General features: G+C 38.4%; 1 protein-coding gene across 5 annotated transcripts in view; it reads right to left on the reverse strand.

Moving 5' to 3' along the window:
• The window catches only part of dsd (attractin-like protein dsd), a 40,151-nt gene that overhangs the window by 8,673 nt on the left and 12,005 nt on the right, over positions 1-19,473 (reverse strand). For 2 of the 5 annotated variants that reach the window (XM_033347517.2, XM_076624937.1), the window contains exons 2-12: positions 15,444-15,791; positions 14,218-14,399; positions 13,342-13,742; positions 12,030-12,622; positions 10,982-11,465; positions 10,218-10,629; positions 9,962-10,105; positions 9,733-9,882; positions 9,241-9,628; positions 8,807-9,038; positions 1,215-8,081 (exon numbers count right to left, since the gene is read on the reverse strand). In XM_033347517.2, the coding sequence (XP_033203408.1) occupies positions 7,836-8,081; positions 8,807-9,038; positions 9,241-9,628; positions 9,733-9,882; positions 9,962-10,105; positions 10,218-10,629; positions 10,982-11,465; positions 12,030-12,622; positions 13,342-13,742; positions 14,218-14,399; positions 15,444-15,791 (3,580 nt within the window). In that variant the 3' untranslated portion in view covers positions 1,215-7,835. Of the gene's footprint in view, positions 1-1,214; positions 8,082-8,806; positions 9,039-9,240; positions 9,629-9,732; positions 9,883-9,961; positions 10,106-10,217; positions 10,630-10,981; positions 11,466-12,029; positions 12,623-13,341; positions 13,743-14,217; positions 14,400-15,443; positions 15,792-15,893; positions 16,160-19,473 lie in introns of those variants that run through there. The other 3 variants (XM_076624939.1, XM_033347518.2, XM_076624938.1) reach the window with 3 other exon arrangements.

A 19,473-nucleotide genomic window follows, 5' to 3' on the forward strand; every position in this document is an offset into this window, starting at 1 on the left:
TCACGAAGAGGAATTGATCCACTTTTTTTTTGCATATGCGCACTAGTAAATTAGACGAAGAGGGAATAAAAAAGAAAGAGGGAATTGATCGTAGACTAAATATAGTACACGGAAGCCATTCTTGCCGTCTCGACTGAACGCCGCAAATAGATTTCCATTACTTCTATATGTATGTACATACGAATGACAAGACACGTACATATAAGACAAGAACAATCGTAATCAAGCTCGTGTGATTTTAACAGACGGTTCTCGGAAGACTCCAAATGTCAAAGGAACGATTTCTACAGCCGAATAAAAGAAAACTAACTGTTTGTTCTGAATCATTGATAAACTTTTCTTTTTTCTTTTTTTTTGGAAGGGAAGATGAGAGAATCTTTGGTAAATAAAGATTTTTCTGAAAGATACGTCGAATAAAAATTTAAAGCAAAATCGAATAATATAGAGAGTTCAAAGTTTGCAATTTGCTCTCTTTAACGTCACCGTAGAGAGAAAATTCGATAACTTTTGGTAGATTACAATTTTGGGAAAAGAAAATATATAACTTGAAATATAGAGTGTGATAATATATAGCGAATGGAAATGGTGTAATTTTATTTCCTTAACTTTAACCGCTTAATCTCTCTGATACGACGCTGTTGTTGACTTTGATCGAGGCTCGTATCGTTGCAGTCTTAGAGCGGACACGCACGGGTCAACTAAATTGATCGGACAGTTGGTTGCGCAATTGGTCGAGTCGGCTGGTCGACCAAATTTTTCCTATCGCATGGAACGACTTAATCTCGTTTACATTAGGCAACTTTGAAATTATTCAAGACTTGTATAGTCCGCCGACTAAAAATAGCGCATTCTTCTATTTTTGGTTATACGGCTTGATCGTTTCAACCGTGGCTGCCTAACGTAGATGTGGTTTGACTAAAATTTCTCGCCAGTCGATCCGTGTGTAGCCGCACTTGAATTCCCGATCGATGAAAAAGTTAATCATTTATATTCCCTTTTTGGGATAGAATTTTGAAATAAGAGAAAGTACCTTACCTAGAACTTTGAGACAAAGTTTATCCGAATTTTAGAATAAAAATATACGTGTCTGGAAAACTGGAACTTTGAAATAAAATGTAACAATACGATTTAACAATACAGACGGAAATTCTTCGCGGTTGTTCCGCTTCGCCTTACCAATTTTCCACGAATTAAAATATATCAAAATGCTGGTATACGATAAATAAATTTATTAGCATTTTATCTAACATAAAAAAACAGTATGTAAATACATATGTATATTTTACGACAGTTGTATGTATTTGAAAACGCTATAAAATAATTTCAAAATATTCGATATACGTATGTATGTATATTTTTCGAAACGTATGCAGAGAGAGAGGACGATAGTGTCGGACTAGTGACGGGTCATTTCCACTTACAACGCCAGTAAGACCCTGAACTCTGACAATTGGAGTGCTTCCTCTCTTCCTAACAGATGACGTTAATGAGAACTATGACAACAAGGCAATGATAACATCCTGCACACAATCTGTATCGCCGACTCAATTATCATACGCGCAACATACACGTACATATACAGGAACGCCAAGCACACGTGTTTTAAGAGTAACGATTCTCTTATCCTCTATGTGTTGTCGTAGGTGTGTTCGTTTCTCCGTTCGTTAATTTATGTATGTGTGTACGATGATTTAAACGGAGCTGTACACGCGAAAAATTCTAGAAATAAAATACCCTGCAAAAGTCCTACGCTATCTATTTTAATTTACATATCGAAGAATAACAAGACAGAGAAATGTACATTTTTGAGATATTTGTTACGCGAACAACTATTGCCGCAGAAAATTATTATCTGCTTGACTAATTAACAATGACAACATTTTTTCTTCTTTTACGATTTAATCGAAAAGTCATGGATGTCTGACAATTTCTAATAAAATATCGCTGAAACATTTTCGTTTAACGGATGGTCTCTAGATTTCTGGACTTTTGCACAGTATTACGTATATACTTTTATTTTAACGTATACTCGCTACCGCATTCTCGCTTTCTCCCTCTTACAATTAATAATGTTTCACCGTTTTTTCTTTCTTTCTTTTATTTCATTTTATTTCGTTTAATTTTTTTTTTTTTGTCGTTTTATCAAACAGTACCCTTACGCTTACGATTGAATAAAAATAAATATTTTCAATTGTGTCCTAGAAAAATTGTTGTTGCAAGCTATACTCGTTATTGTAATATACCTACCTACCTATCTACCTACCTACCTACCTATCGTACTTACACGTTAAGTTAAGTATTCTTAAACGTTAAACGCCAAACTCGGTTCGAGGCTGGACCGCGAGCTTACGAATAAAAATTCTTGTATCAATCTCGTCGATCATCTTCGAAAGAGAATAAAAAGGGGAGGAAGAAAACATGGAATATGGTAAATGAATATGAATTATTTGTTCTTTATCCTGTTCCTGTAACGGACGAACAATCGTGTTTATAATATATCGATGTCGCGTCGTCTTTTCAATTTTCAAGGATCTAAATGCGCGTATTTACATATAGCTAGGTTCTCTCGACAATGTAAAAATTCTACAGATGTTGGAAAGAAATCCCAGAGATATCTTTATGTTGCTAGAGGACGTTTCAAGGATAATAAGAGCTTTAGCATCGGGTTAAAGATCCTACAAGTTTTAGAAATCCTAGAGATCCTTAATTAACAACGATTATTAGAAAAAGAAAAGTCCTAGAAATCATAGAAATGTCACGAGTTATACAGGTAGTGGAAATCCTTGACGTTCTGTTTAGAACGGAAGCATATTTATCCTAGAAGCATCTTACCAATCTCAGCGATATTCTAGTCCAGAAATTCTAACGATTCTGAAGATTACAAAGATCCTAGAGACTTTGAAAGATGTCAAAGTTTAGCTCTCCCGTAGATCCAAGTATCTTGGATGCCTTAAACGTTCTAGAGACCTCGGCTCGAAAGTCCCGAAGAGCTACTACGAATCCTAGACCGTGCACAGATCCGCCATAACCTAGGCCCTAGATACGGATCTTGTCTCTTGAAAATTTCGCAATCCCTTTAAAATCCCACGACGGACATCAATATAATTCTATTACGTCATTTTTCCCCGCTCCATTTCTCCATCCGATATTCCTTTAAAAACGTTGAACACTAAACCGCGCGTTTCTTTCGTCCAAGGATCAATACGAGACACATTGCACGATGACGTTGAACGATGACGATATCTCTGTGTTTTCTACTTTCGAGAGAACTCGAAGGCGTTTGGGAAACATCGTATTTATCCTGCGTACGTCCAACGCTATAATCGGCTGTCCTTACGGACTAACGATCTAAGAGATTTGGTCTAGTTTATTACATACGCTATGACTGAATTATATGAACGCATTAACCGAACAACGTTCTTCGGAATCGTCGCTATTCCGTTCTTTCTCTTTCTTTCCCATGGTCTCTGTCTCTTTAGTATACTACGATTAACCCTTGGCTTCTCCTATCGAGTGCAAACTTCTTTGCATAATACGTAATCGATCAACCGATAATATCGATGAACTGACGAGTCACTTAAAAACCAAACCGAGCAACAGCGTTTCAGAAAATCTTCTAGTTTTTTCACGTCTTATTTCATGCATTCGTGTGTCATTCGTTTATGTCCGATTTTCTTTTCTATAAAAACTAAACGTTTAATGTCAATCGCTAAAAAAGAAATATATCTTCGTTTTACAGTAGTAATAAAGGGTTAAGTCTCTAGATGAATTAAAGGAGAGTAGATCACGTGTATGAACAACAACCGTGTACGATTTTGTCCTAGTTTAGGGTCTACGTAGTTAGCCCTCTTGCTGCTTCAAGTATCGAGAATGTCATCTGTGACTTTCGAAGCTATAGCGTGTTTGAAGTCAGTCGTAGCATACGAGACCATTTGTAGATCTTCTCTCGCTATCGTTATATTGTCTTTGACTCTCAATTGGTACAGTAGAAGCCACGACACAGCAAAATCCGTAATTATCCGTAATTTCTCCATTATTTTTCAAAGATATTGGCTTTGGAAGAAAAAAAATATTGTTTCAAATTTCGACTTTCAATACATGGACAAAGTTTCGAGACAAAGATTTGCCTGGTAACCACGCGCCGAAGAAAAGTTGCTAGCAGCAATAGGTTCCAACGATTAAACGGCTGAATGAATGATAGGCATTTTGCGTTCGAAGACGGATAGATCGTAGAAGTTAAGTAAGGAATAGACAAAGGTTGGCAGTATCAAGACAGCTCGACAAATGCAGTGAATAAAAAAGGAGAGAACGGGGGCGAAGAATATTCATCGACCAAAGCATCGTCCTCTAGTGATTTTTCACGAATATTTCTCTCATCTTGTATATTTCTTGGCATTGTATTAAATACTTTCCCCTCGAGTGAACAGAAACTTAACTTTTAAATATAAAAAGAAAAGGGATTGGTAGAAGAGAAAACTATCGTCGAAAGTAATACAGATGGATCTACTCAAAAGTTGAGCAATTTATCCAATATATGTACTCCTATTTTCATTAAATATAATGTAACGTTATTTATACTCGTATTATGTACAACTAAATTCTCGCGCAGAACAAAGAAAGTTCACCGCTTTTATTACTCTGTTAAAAAAGAAAAAAAAGAAAAAAGAAAGAAAGAGAGAGAGAGAAAAGAAAGAGAACAAAAATAAAACAGTCGTATAAAAAATTAAATTATCTTTACGGTAATAAAATGTACACTATTCTCTATACGAGTGCAACCAGAGCACGATCAAGAGATAAGAATAAATAGTTCTTATCCTCTATTTCTGATAAGGTAATAGCGATTCTTGAGAACAGTAGGGGTAACTTTGTCACAATTTAAATCATCTACAACGTATTGGTTAGTGTCTGGTCGCACCCTCACAATAAGAGGCTTCGAGTATAGTAGAGAGAATGAAAGATACTCGATGAGTATTACATGGTAAAACGTAATGCATTGCACTTGATCCTGTGCTATACAACGGTTAAAATAAAAAAAAAATTAAAAAAAAGGACGAAAAAAATGCCTACATCACTCGTATTCTTTGTGAAAAGTTCGAGGCTAAAACTCGTTTTCGGACACCAAAGATTCTTCACCGGTGTCTATACCTTTTAACGCGATTCAACTCAACAAATCATGATTAAAAGTACTAATTTTGGAGTTGGGCAATTTATTTTTAAGAATTACACGTTGGATCCTTAACACAAGGATGCATTCGCGAAATAATAAATTATAGCGTCGAGGTAGAGTTTGAATAAATCTCGGGAACTTGATAAATTCCACCGATGCGGGAAGAATAATGTAGAAGAAATCATTAGAAACAAAATATCTGGCGAATCTGGTATTAGCCGTAGAGAAACAGAAAATATATTAGTTTTCGATTAAATTTGAAATGTTTCTTAGATTCGCAACTGATACTTTTACGCTGTGTTCGTGATATACTGTCAAAAAATATAGAAATTGGTTAAAAATGTTTGGTGCTCTGAAAGAAAGTTCGACCAAAACTTAAAAATGCTAAATCGACACTCTTGGTGTACTCGAGTCTTATACCATGCACAAAATAATTACAGGATCCTCTGTTTAACCGTAGTAAATTTGAACATTGAAAGCTGATCTCGACTACGCGAATAAAAAGAAAATTAGATAAAAAGTTCTACAGCGGATAATCCTATATTCGGTATTTCTCTCTCGTTTCTGGTACTTATTCCGTGTAACAAGCAGGAGATCCCGTAATTATTACGAACAGTGTGATAAAATAATTGCACGCGCATTAAAAATTCTATTATTGGAGCTGAGATTAAAATAGACGACGCGTATACGCAAATATTCTCTGTGTGTGCTATGCAAGTGCTGGAGCTGGAGTTTTAAGTTATAGGTTAGTTATAAGAAACTGTTTTGCACGGCAGAATGCACAAAATAATTTCTTTCTTTTTTATGGAACACGTGATAGTAAGAGCTGCTTCCATATTCAGAACAGAAAGTAAGAACGTGAGATCATTCTAAATTTCAGAACGGAAGCAGCTATCGTTTATTGGCCACGCAAAAAATATACGAAATTTGTATATATCGGTAATATAAATGAAAGAACGATAATACATAGTTAAATGAAAAATAAACCACAGCCACGTAACATATACGTTTGTTTGTCTTTTTTCGTTCTCTATCTGTTTTAAACTTATTTAAGGTTAAGGAGGAGCGTTCGCGCGATCGATATTGTAGTCGACACATACGAATATTGATTACAATATCGAGCGTCTGAACGCTGCTTTTTAGGCATGGTACGTGAAACAACCAGCACTGCCATCTTGTAGCGAAACGAAAACCGTTATCGTCGACCGAAGAATAACCGCGATTCTTACAGTTTATTGCAACATCCACATCCTTCTTCTCCTTCCTCCGCCCCTCCCTCTCGCACTTCGTTATTACGTTAAAATTATGTTGGACGTTATACGATCGAAAATTACGCTGTCGTATTTGAAAGAAAGAGATCTCGACGCAAAATGGACAACTTTCTTGATTCGTATCTTTCAATCGTATAACGAATCCTTTCTCTATGGAAACGAATAGAGACAAATCAATGAAAGGAATGAATTCTGCCGTGTCATAAAAATCCAAAAATTGGACTTTTATGCTTCTGCTAATGACAATCTTTCGAGATTAAAATTGGTTCGTTAATGAAAATTCTTATCTACATCAATGACGTTCTAATACCTTTTTTTCTCCCAGTTTTTTTTTTTTTTTTTTTTAAATAACGATACCAATATAAAAATGCTTTGGCACAATAGATAAATAGGTATACCGAATACGAAGATACGCCTCTATTCATTTCCGTTAATTTAGAATTGATTCTTCACCGCTTACTAGAAAGAGACAAATACACAAAAGATGATATATTCCTTGTCACTCGCTTTCCGCTTCTTTCCTTCTTCCTTCGAATCAATTTTATATCTGTACAGTCCGCGTGTGTCATGATTATGATCTTTCACTTGGGATATACAACATACACGTATTTACACAACTATACAAGAAAAACGAAGAACGAAAATTACACGTCCGTACTACATCCGGCAAATCGAATTTCTCGATACGTATATTATTTCGTTCGCCGATATCTGTGGATAATTTTTTCAGCCACCACTCCCGCGGTTTCACTGAAACTTGTAACTAAAGGACAGCGCTGAATATTAACTTTATTACAAAGTTCGATCTCTATTCTTACAGCCCCTTTTTCGAAGACACGTCGATGATCGCGGGACGAACTCGATTCCGTTCGATCGCAACGTGTAAATGAAGACAAATAAACCGCAGAACAGTTCTATATACAACACTGTACATCGTCACGACAGAAACGAGAGAATTAAAATGACGATGAAAGGAATCTCGAATCCGTCAAGCGTGTTATGCCCACACGCTATGCCGTGGATTTACGATTCATGGACCTAATTTACTTACCAAATATCGGCTGAACGAAACACGGCCGGCCCCCGTTTCACAACGAAAATCCATACACTAGTAGAACCACTTAACTGACCGACCCGTTGAGCATGACGGACGCGATTTTCACATTGAAAAATACGGATCGAAACGAACATTCGTTGCGGAACGAACAAAAATGAAAAGAACAGAAAAAGTGAAAAAAAATTAAGAATAATAATTAATGAATAATTACACACTTCACTCTATCAGAGTTCGAAGAGTTTGAACAGTCCTGCCCGTTCGCTAAGGCAAGATCACAGAAACATGTCTAAGGCTCATATAGTCACCCACTTTAAAAGTCTCTACTTTCATGCCCTTATCGCTAAATGCATGTGGAATCTGGGTGTTGGCTGGCAGACTTTCGTGTTTTTGTCGGTTCCTTCGCCGTCAATTCCTGAGAAGGCCTCCGCGGACTACCCAGCGTAACTAACGCAGATGCTACGGCTAAACCAGCGCTCTGACCAGCCGGCGTGTAAGGTTCACCGCCAGTAGGCAGTCTGACTAGCAACGACAGGACCGCTGCTCTGTTACCGCAACAGGGCTCCAACGCGATCGGACTAGGGGCATCCTGTAAATATTACACCAACAGAACCAAATAACATCGAGTCGCACATACTTTTACTGTAATAATTGGTAAAATTTGCGCTACCGTAAATAAATTTGAGCCGGGGAAACGAGAATCGCGAGCAACGTCATAGAATCGAAAGTATCGAAATCCACGGCGCTAGTGACGAATCGTACATTGACGCCAACGCTATTCTCGTTTATTTTCTATGTTATTTGAAAAATCTTGAAAAGTCTTGCAGAATGGTAGATTCGAACGTGGAGACAGAATGATATCAATGTTTTATTTCATATAATCGTATATAAATATACGACGAAATCCTACTTTCACGAATTTATCTATTTTTTTTTTTTTTTTTTTCTTAGCAGCTTTGATATCTAGAACTATCCCTATAAATATCCCCTTCTTGTTTGGCAATATCCTGTATATGATTACTATATGTATTTACGTGCAGAATGTTTCGCTTAAATTGGGCATTTGAATTAATTCCACTATTTTTAAGGATAAGAAAAAGTGCATATATGTAGCTGGAAGATACGCGTCTAACGATATTAATAAGAGCAGACACAAAGTCTACTCCAGTCATCGACATTTTTCTTTATCCTCTTCGTCATTTTGTATCATCTTCGATAGTAAGAGTTATTATAAATGTCCAATTTATGCAAAGCAGCCTGTACATTATATAATTACTTTATTCGTGAATATAAATGACTGAGTGAGATATCAACCTTTTTCTTCTTGCGGCAATTGATTAACTCGGACTCGTTTCGCTCGGAGTCAGAATTATCGATGTCCCGCCTCTCGATTTCTACCAAAACCTGGCTAAATGCTCTACTGGCCATTTGCTCCATTTCTACGAACAATCTCTGTCTTCTTCTGTACATATCATATTTTTGTTTAATCTTCCAAAGGATAGCAGCCACCAACAGGAGAGCGAGGAAGCACCTAGGCATGTAATCTCTAGTTTACAAGTAAATACTGCCTGAGGCTTAGGACAACACAAAAGCGTGGGAAATTTTGAAAAAAAAAGAAAGAAAGAATAATAAAGAAAATCACAATGTTCTCGATCTTGATCGTAATTAATTCCTACACGCAACACGTATACACACAGTTGACAGTCTACAGGTTTGGCTAGCTGTGACACGAAGTTTCAAATACTCACGTGCAAAATGTTATGAAGAACTGTTGCAAGTTGAGTTTGGAATATTGCGAGAAGGAAATTTGAATCCACACAGGCGGCTGGAAGTCGTACACGTAAACGTAGAACGTGGTTAATGTATTATTGTTCTCGCTACCGAAACCATAACCGTCTTTGATAAATCGATGCTTGTACATGCTGGTGGTGCAATTCGCGCCAAGAATCAACGGTATTTCCGGCGTGTTCCCTCTCTTCACGGTGATGTTCATTTTAGCCAATACAGAACACGTAATGGAAAACTCAGCATCGATATCGGGTTTTGGCGGAGAATTCTTAAAATTGATCGCTCGGTATTGACGGTCCTCCTTTTTACTTAAGTTGAACGTAAATTGATAATCGATCGCCAGATCATCTGTAGAAGAAATTTAAATTTCAATATAATCCTTTGCTGAATTATTATTAGTGAAAAAAGAAATTGGTATTACTAGAAGAAATAGTCGTTTAAAAGAAACTTACAAAAACACGATCCTTTATTGGTAGGATCTCCGTGATAAAGGCTAGACACGTCACATCGTTCACAATGATCCCCGATAATGCCTTTCGTTGTACAGAAACATTTACCCGTCTCGCTGGTACACTGCGTGCCTTGATTATTACAAAAACAGGCTGCAACGGGAAAATGTAATTTAGTGAACTACTCGATATTGACGGGTTAACGATATTACTCGGAGTAGAATGAATTTACGTTGACAAGTCGCTCCATTCAGTGGATTGCCGTAATAGCCGGGAATGCATTTATCGCAGTGAGGTCCGTACGTCAAATTTCCACACGGTTGGATACATATGCTGCTATTCGAGAGACACTTGCTATGCCCGTTGCATTGGCAAGCTAAAATTAATGTAATTTGAAGAACATCGATATACATATACATACAATGTATAAATGTTGTTTAATAATTTGTGCACACCCTATACACGGTGACCATTAACAATTTACTTACCAGGGCATTTAGTGAAGTACCATCGTTCGAACGGGCATGCGTCCAAGCTTTTACTGCTTGGACCACGAGCCCCACCTGGCAGGCAGAGTCCCTTCCCTGTCCCTGAACCATCGTCACACCATCCACATCCAGGATCGGAGCGGCACGTCGTACAAGACGAATAAAACGTGCACCATTCTTTCCCCGTTTCCGTCGGCCGACATTTCGCATCGATCGTAGTCCACTCGCGACATTGCCCGTAAGGGAAGCTCGCGGGATACGCATTTTTGTCCACGCATTTCTTCTCGTTCTGACACCAGATGCAATCGGACTCTGTGCAATTTTTACAGGAAGTGTAGTCTACGCAAGGACTGCGACAGGAGTCTATGGACAGCCTCTGCGCTTGAATAGTTCCGTTTAAAATCGTCACTTGCTGCAAACATTCGTAAATTGATTTACTGCCTTGTTGTACAATATATTGGTTGTATATTGTTGTAGAGTGTCGTAGAGCATACAGGAAATTTATTATGGCGCTAGCAAATGTATCCGGTTAATCGTTTTATTCGTCGTCACGCGAGCAAAATCTCCAACGTATCGAAAAAATATCATTACACAGCACATACGTATATCCTGGTTACAAAATAAATAACGAAGAGTCGCACTTTGTCTACGAGATTATAAGAGAAACGTGGTTGAGGCAGTAAACGTACCGACAGTTGAACCTTTCGAATGTCATTTTGACTGTAAGAAGTTTAGTGTACAATAGCTTTTATTCGTATACTCACGTCTCGAGCCTTCGAGTACGGCTTACACCGATCAGGTCCGTTCGACCAAGACCAAATGCAATGTGGATTACTGGAGCACGCATGGCACGTGTGCAATTGTAAGCACTCTATGCCAGTATGAAGGTCGCATTGTACCAAATCGGTGATCGCCTTAGTCGGAGGTGCGTTAGCGTTGTCTCGGCAAATCTCGTACGAGCAACTCTTGCCGCACCATACGCAATTGTACGAAGTCTGTACGCATGCCACACAGTCTGTGAGCAGTTTGCATAATTCCTTGTGAGACGTCATCCCACGAGGTGGCGTATCGTCTAGGCACCTCATGTAAATTCCGTCGTGCATGTCGTCGTTAAGAAGCACGTGTCGGGGTATCTTGGTGATCTGTATACACCGATTCTCTCTCTTATCCCACACGCACTTCACGCCTGTCCTTGCGTTCAAACACTGATTCTGATTCATCAAGTGCTCACAGTTCCCTGGTGTGTACCTGATGGTCATACACGTATGTTGTACATTAGTAAATGAAGATTCTTGCCTATCCTGTTGAGTAAAATGCTCAGAGAAAAGATAGAAAGAACGTTAACCTCTTGCCTAGTAATTTCTACAGTAGCTAGTTACTTGTGAATGTTAGCTCTGAGACACCGTATCACGTATCGAAAGCGAAAGTAAAAGCAAAGTGCAAGTGCTATATTAATTGTTATAAAAAAAAAAGTGGAAGAGTTGAAATTTTTCTGGGTTTTCAGATCGAAATAACGCGAGAAAATCAGTTGGCGCGCTAAATATTTTGCATTCAAACCTATTGAAGATGGCAAGTTATTAAATTTCTATATAACGATCCTTGCTGAAGAATCGAAGCTAAAGTTGTTGGTTAAAATTAAACCTGGTTAAAAAACGACAACCTGCCGTTTGTTGAAAGTAAATCGTAATTTCTATCAGGAACGTAATATACGTGACATATAGAGTACGTAAAATAAACGAAGGAGAGTAAGAAAGGTAGGAAAGATACGAGAAAATGAATAAAAGTAGGAGAGATGACCTTCCTTGATCGTACCTTGACATGTCAGATAACATCTGTCCATCGAATCCGCCATAAATGTACATGGACTTCTCAAATACAGTTGCAGTATGTCCATACCTAGGCAGATCGGTCATCTCTTTCGGCATAGAAAACTGATGCCACGAGTCGCACGTAACGTCGTACGCTATCGTATCCGCTGAATAACATCTCGTTCCGTCCGAATGTTGCGTATCGTTGTGCATATTACCGCCAAAGACGATCATCAAGCCACCAGAAACGAATACAGCCGTATGAAAGAAACGAGCCGATGGCGCTGACGTGAGCAACCTCCATTCACGATTAATAGGATGATAGGAGTATAGTCGACTGGTTAACACCTGTGTGATTTGTGTCTCCGATACGTATCCTCCGTACACGTAGATGAGATTCGTCAACGGATCATAGGCAGATGTATGACCATAACCACCCTTCACAGGGAACCCAGCAGTCTCCACAATTTGCCACTCACGAGTACCCAAATAGCATTCTTGAACTTCGTTCAGATAGCCATACTGAGGCGAATAGCCAAATATCACCACCATCTTTTCTTTTTTTCCGTGCACCAAGGTTGCAGAGTGTCCGGCTACCTGTGTGAAGTAAGGCATTAAATAAAAGTATTCCGAGTTGAGTGAGAAAGAACTTTTAACCCCTTGATGCTAAACTACATACGTATCTCAGATGGGGATAATAGGTTTGCGCAGAGTAATCGAATTCGTTTCTCGATCGATCGATTGAAAATTGAGATACTTGAAGATTTCGGATATTATTTATACCGAGTAAGAGTCTTTTATTAATCGCGAAAATGAGCAAAATGACAGTGTGCAATAATATCGAAATATTGGAATATTTTAGGTAATATCTAATTCATACTGAGAGGGTTCGCATCCTTTTGTTAATTATGAAATATGGTTTCCCAATCCCAAAGTTTAGCTTTTTATGTACAGTAATCAGCGCGGCAGAGCGTTACTCTGAGAAGAAAGGTACACTGGTATTTTACATTCCATTGCAGAGAATCTTTACCTAACATAAATTATAACGTTTAAAGAATAAAAGGATCGAGTATTGTTGCGATATTTAGAAATACATTAGTTTGCGAAGAGGAATTAAAGAAACGAAAAAGGTACAAGATCAAGAATCGGTAGGAGAACAGCGACTAATAGAGTTGTACGAAAAGGGAAAAAATTCGCCGTTCCGATATAAGTTGTGTATCGCTGCATATTAAATATTCCAATTGTCTACAATGACGCTGTTGTTGTGAAATATTTAAAAATGAAAGAAATGACGTGATATAGGAAAGATATACCACCTTTAAAGGACCACCACGTATGGTTTTGTTGTTATGGAAGTTATCGTGCACCGTTACGTTCTCCCAGACTTTTGCCGACACATCGAACGCCCAGATCTCATTGGTCACCGTAGAATTAGGCAGTACACCACCGTACATGAATATCTTGTCGCCAAAGAGTACGCACGAATGAGCGTACCGAGGCAGAGGAACCTTACCCTCGACGTGAGGGGTTTCCCAGACGTTTCCATTGAAATCATAAACGTTGATCATTTTTGCGCGATGAAAGCTCTCACCGCCGACTACGTATAAGGAATCCTTCCAAACGATGGAGCAATGACTAGCCGAACCTTCCGGTGACAAATTTTTGTAGGATACGCTTTCCCAGAATCCACGATCGCTTCTTTGGCTGCAGTCGGAACCTGAACGTACAGAGAGTCTATTTTAATGGTTTTATGCAAAATTAAGGGATTAATCGTTTCCGAGTTCCCGAGTTTGCGTACAGGCTTGATTCGCTAATAATTGATCGTTGTTAAATTTCTATCGGTCTTAAAGATTCGACCGATTATGGACATTGAATACACGTACTCGTACTTGATTTATTAGTATTAGTACCGAATAATATACGTTGAATTATTACGAAATGTTTAATCATTTTGTAAATATAAAAAGAGTAAATATAAAAAAATATAAATTGTAAATATAAATTGTAAATATAAAGAGAGTAAATATAAAGAGAATTTTTCGATAGCTGTTGTAATATTGTATTGCCAATTCAAATATGAGTAATATCGAAAGGTTAAATTGCGCATGGAAGACAAAGATTAGGACATGGTGAAGCAAGATATTTCTTTATTCATAATGGTTCGGTAAATGCTTATGACGAAAACATGTCACCCTTGAAACCGTGCACGCAGTCACAGTGATGGCTCTCGCGGTTACACTCGCCCTGTCCGTGATTATCGGAGCAATTGTTTGGACAAACTTGAATCTCGCAAGCTTCACCGGTCCACGTGGCATCGCACGTACACACACCGTCGATGCAGACTCCGTGGCCGGAACAGTCAGTGTGCGAATATCTACGAACACCGAAAATTATATACACATGAGGAAAGTAGGTTGCGCAAATCTTTAAGAAGCCAAGTTAGCGTATCTCGATGCTAATAGGCACGGTACACACGCTCTTATCGTATTTGTACACGAGGATAGAACAAATATTTGACCGATCGGGCTTGGCCAAATATCGCAAACAGAATGATCAATGATGAGAAAAACACGTGGCAAGATGTTAAATATTTAAAGAATGAAAGAAAGAATTCGGAATAAACGATTTGGAGAATAATTGTTTCTTTATCGTAGAGATTTCATGCGTTTATGAGACTGAATAAAAGGAATATGTATTTTCAGATTTTACGAGTAATCAAATTGAATAACAGTGCTTTGTGTGTAGCAATATTTGAGATACGGTTCTGGTTCTTGACCAAAGACAATAGCGATAACAAGAGAGCCTTATATCTTTTTGTTCGTCGAATGAATTCATGAATGGGCAACGCTAATAAGATACTGTGCACTAGGATCAATGAACTCTCGCATGATTATTCTCTCGTATGTCAAAGTTCGACGTAAATATACGTAAATAAAAGAGGTTTTGCTATATGTAGACAAAGAAACAGATACGTAAAAGCAGTAAAAAAGTACGATTTACGAAATTATAATTACATTTAGATATTCATTTTTTATTATATGGATATTGATTTTTTCAGAAATTTCGTTCGAAACGTTCGGGGATCGTGGAATACGACCTACGAAAATGCCTGAAAATTTGCTCGGTGAACATTTTTCAGTAACATTTCGCAATAAATTCGAAACAAATGCGAACATTGCCGCAGAAAGAAATAAAACGAAGAAGGAAATACAAAGTTGTCGAACAAATTCCTGAAAACATAATAATCCAAATCGTGGAAAGATTAGAGGAGAAAATGAAGGAAGCAAATGGAAGGAAATAATGTAACGAAGATGGAAGTGTGAAAGGATCGGGAAATGGTGATAGAGAAAATGAAGACGGAATTGTTTGTGAAAAAAAAAAGAAGAAGAAGAAGAAAAAGAAGAAGAAGATAATTCACCTGCTAGGGCAGGCGTTGATCTTGTAACTGATATTGAAGCCGCTCATGTTGTACGCGACGTCCGAGTAGAAGTGAAGCAGCGCGGTTCCGGAGCGCGCGATCACTTCCGGCACGCGCCGTATGTGGTAGCCATCCTTGTGCATCAATCCGGAGAAGACGGCAACCAACGGCGCCTCGACGCTGTCACCGTCGTAGATGTACATGTGGTCCCAGCCGCATTCTGTCGCGAATTGCTCCACGTGCATCCGTATCGTGGAGTTTGGGTTGCTCTCGATCAACCAGGAACACTTTACGTCCGCCGTGTAGTTGCCGATACCATCGTGAATGTTTCCTGTTGGTTCCGTCAGTCTGCGAACGATAACCAAATCCTTGAATCAATCCGCGGCTATCCTAGATGAAAGCACGATCGATAGTATGTATAATCGACGTAACGTTACGCTACATTCACACCTTTGGTCAATTGTACGTTATATCGTTTTCTTGTTACGATATAATTGTGCGTCATACTATTATAACTTATAACGCACACAGGACTTTCGGCTTGGAAAGTCCGTTGAAACGTTTTTTACGCGGCCTTGGACGATAAATGATTGACCGCGGTATCTGTGGGCAATTCTCGAAAAATAGAGCAGTCGCGCGTCACGATAGTAATACGATAAAACGATAATATTATCATCGTCGGGACAAAGCGGCGAGTAGGCGTTTAGCGGAGAATGCAGCATCCGAACTATCGATCTCCGCGTGCTTCGAGGCATCGCGTCGTGTCATGCGTCATGCGTCATGCGTCGTGCGTCGTCGTGGTCAAGGACGATGGCCACGCGGACAATCCACGCACGCGACAACGATACAACTCGAAGAAGACGGAACAAAGCGAGCGGCGTGTAAAGCCGAGAGAAATAAATAAGGACGAGACCGTGCACAGATAATTATTATACATGTAATATCGGGGAGAAGGGCCTAAGAAACGTCCAGCTAACTACAGACAATGTCGCGAGAGCCGAGGCGCTGTCGGCTCCATAAATGCGTTATCGGGTCCTTCAAATAAATAGCTTAAGATCCCTAATTGACGCACCTTGGTATGTAACCAATGAAACAATACACCGCGACCTCAAGATACCCACCGTCAAAGAGGAAATAGCAAAATATAGCGACAGATATAGCAAAAGAATCAACAAACACCGAAACCCCCTAATCACTGGACTACTCGATACGACGGACCAGATTCGCAGGCTGAAGAGGCACTACCCGCTACACCTAAACGTTAGATTCATTTAATTATCCAAATTAAGCATTTGCACTTACTTATAATACTTCTAAATTATACCTATCTATAATAAGTATTAACTTATTGTAAATAAACAGCCATGTCACTGCGCCACGCCAGAAAAATTACTGAAAATTCTCAACGCGAGAATTGATTGTAATTTCAACAAATAAATAAAAAAAAAAAAAATAGCTTCGCCGAAAAGACCTACGTGACCCTGGCTACGAGCGTCTGCGGAACACGTGTGCGGTGGGCCTAGCAAAAGACACAAGAATGCTGCAACGGCCAGAGGGCCAGTCGAGAAGAAGAGTGCGAGTTGAGCGGATACGGAGTGTGAGTCGACGTGCGACGATATTGTAGTCGGTCCTTTTGTTATTGAATATCACTTATTAAAATACATTAAACTTTGAACCTACCATCATTACTTGTCCTTACTCTAAGAATCCATCAGTTACTACATACATGTGTACGCGATTGAAAGATTAGTCGGTGGAGGATTAGGTCGGATAATACGATAATCGAGCATAGCTGCTCGTATACCATCTGGCTTTTTATTATTAATCGTGAACTGAGCGCAATGTCGTGGAAAACTGGAAAGATTTTAATCTCGAATGTTGAAAGAAGAATCGAGACGGGGCGAGATAAGAGTTGTTCATTGTTCAAGGTTAAAAGAAAATAATAAACGCTTCGTTATATATCGATATCATTCTTTACATTGTACATATTCTTAGATAGATAGAATGGATAAATAACGCCTGTTATTTCTGTTTTTATATCAATTGAAATCGCCCTCTTCCGTTTATTGATTATTTCATTTCAAGAATGTTATCCATATATGACGGAAAGTTGCATAATTAGGAAAATATTGAAACTGAACTTTAGTTTAGCACTTTTTATTGAATTAGTAAAATGTACAGTGTACGTATTATATAAACTAGACAACATCTGTTATTACAGTTTTAGTATAATTATCGTAATTGGCAATTATTTGTAGCCACATTTGCTTCTTATTCTTGCAAGAAAGATAACGTATAGATAGTATGTATGTAGTGATCAGACAAAACGCCTTTACATCTTTCGAAATCGTAGTTGAATTAAGGACAAACTAAACTATACCTAATACCTACTTAGGAATGTGGGTATCGGTTAAGTAATTGAGAAAGTGATCAAGATAAACGACGAAGCTACAAGGAGTAGACAGCGCGCACCAGATATATTATACTTATATGTATATGATAAATAACGTAAAGTACATGATAATTGTAATAGGTAAATCTTGCGTTGTTTAGATAAACACTAATTCGCGACTGTTTCCATTTCCACGCTAATTCGTTCGAATCAGCGTACAAGTACAAGTGGTCGTTAATGATCGTAATAATCTTACAAATTACTCTACCCACTGCTTATGTGCATATCTCATCCTTGTTGGAACAAAATTTTACCAACGGGTACTATCAACCATACTAATCGATATGTCTTTGGCGCGATAATTTATTTATTTGAATCCTGCGTATTTTAATCCTTGCTAAAGATCAATTTTACAATATGTATGATATGTATATCTGGAAAAATGTAAGCCGGCAACTTTCAAAACTCGCTTGCCTTTATCAACTCATAATTTCAAGAATGTAGATATTTTTGGCTTATCGAAAATTCGATTAGCGATGCGGCACAAGCACCGTGTCAATGTTAACTAATAACGCGCAATATGTATATTGCCTCTACTTTGTCGCTGTTTAAATATCGATAGTTGTTAAATTCTTGCATAAATGCAACGAGAATCGTACTTGTATTTTCTTAATTCGAAGTATGAAAATTATGCTGGAAATTAGCTATTCGTCATAGCGTTAATGAAAAATGATAGGATTGAGCAAACAGGTTTTCAAACAAGTAAGGAAGAATTACGGCAGCAGGGACTGAAAACGCGGGAAACCGCGGATCGGGAGAGGAACCAGCGTACAAACACCGTAGATGAAACATGGAAAAAGAACGATCTACCTCGTCTACGACGCTCGAGGAATAATAATTCCAAGGGACAAAGAACCGTGGCTATGACGATGTACTGTACTTCCTGCTTCCTGCTTCCTGTGTCATAGACTCTTGGTGAACGTATCGCGTCGTTCGATTCATCGAGATCCTCTATATGAATTAAAGATAGAGGTCCCTGTTTCAAATTGTGTATGTAAATGCGTAGTAATACAATCGAGCAAATATAAATTATCAAATCGATCATAGAAATGAAATGGAAAAATAAAAAGCCAGGGAAAATATAAATGTCGCCAATTGGATCCGCAACAAGTAATATTCAGAGAATAAATCGATCGTTGAATCAAAAAATATCTTTCGTTATTCCGATCAATTTGTCTTAATAAAATTGTAATCTGTAAAACCTAATGTGATACAAGTGGCAGCCAAATCAACGAAACCATGAAAATGAAGAAAAGAAAATTAAAACAAAATGAAAGGCAAACATCTCGTTCGTTCTCCAAGCCATATTTTCTCGCCTATGATTATACATGACGGCGGCGATATCGCTTAAACGGCGGAAAGAAGGTGAGAATTATCGATCGCAGTGAAAAATACGCGAACGCAGAAATTGCAGCACCAAAGTGGATGGATCGGATGCTAAAAAAGCCCGGATGCGCATTGTCGTCGAGGATATTCGAGGAATAACAATATGTTAGCTTGGACAGTGCGGAAAAGAAGAGAAAATCAGAAGGCGGAGGAGCAGGGCGAAACGGAACGAGAGGAAAAATGGAGTGTGTG

This window comes from Bombus vancouverensis, chromosome 15 (assembly GCF_051014615.1).
Source record: "Bombus vancouverensis nearcticus chromosome 15, iyBomVanc1_principal, whole genome shotgun sequence".
In the NCBI taxonomy this organism is placed as follows: domain Eukaryota; kingdom Metazoa; phylum Arthropoda; class Insecta; order Hymenoptera; family Apidae; genus Bombus; species Bombus vancouverensis.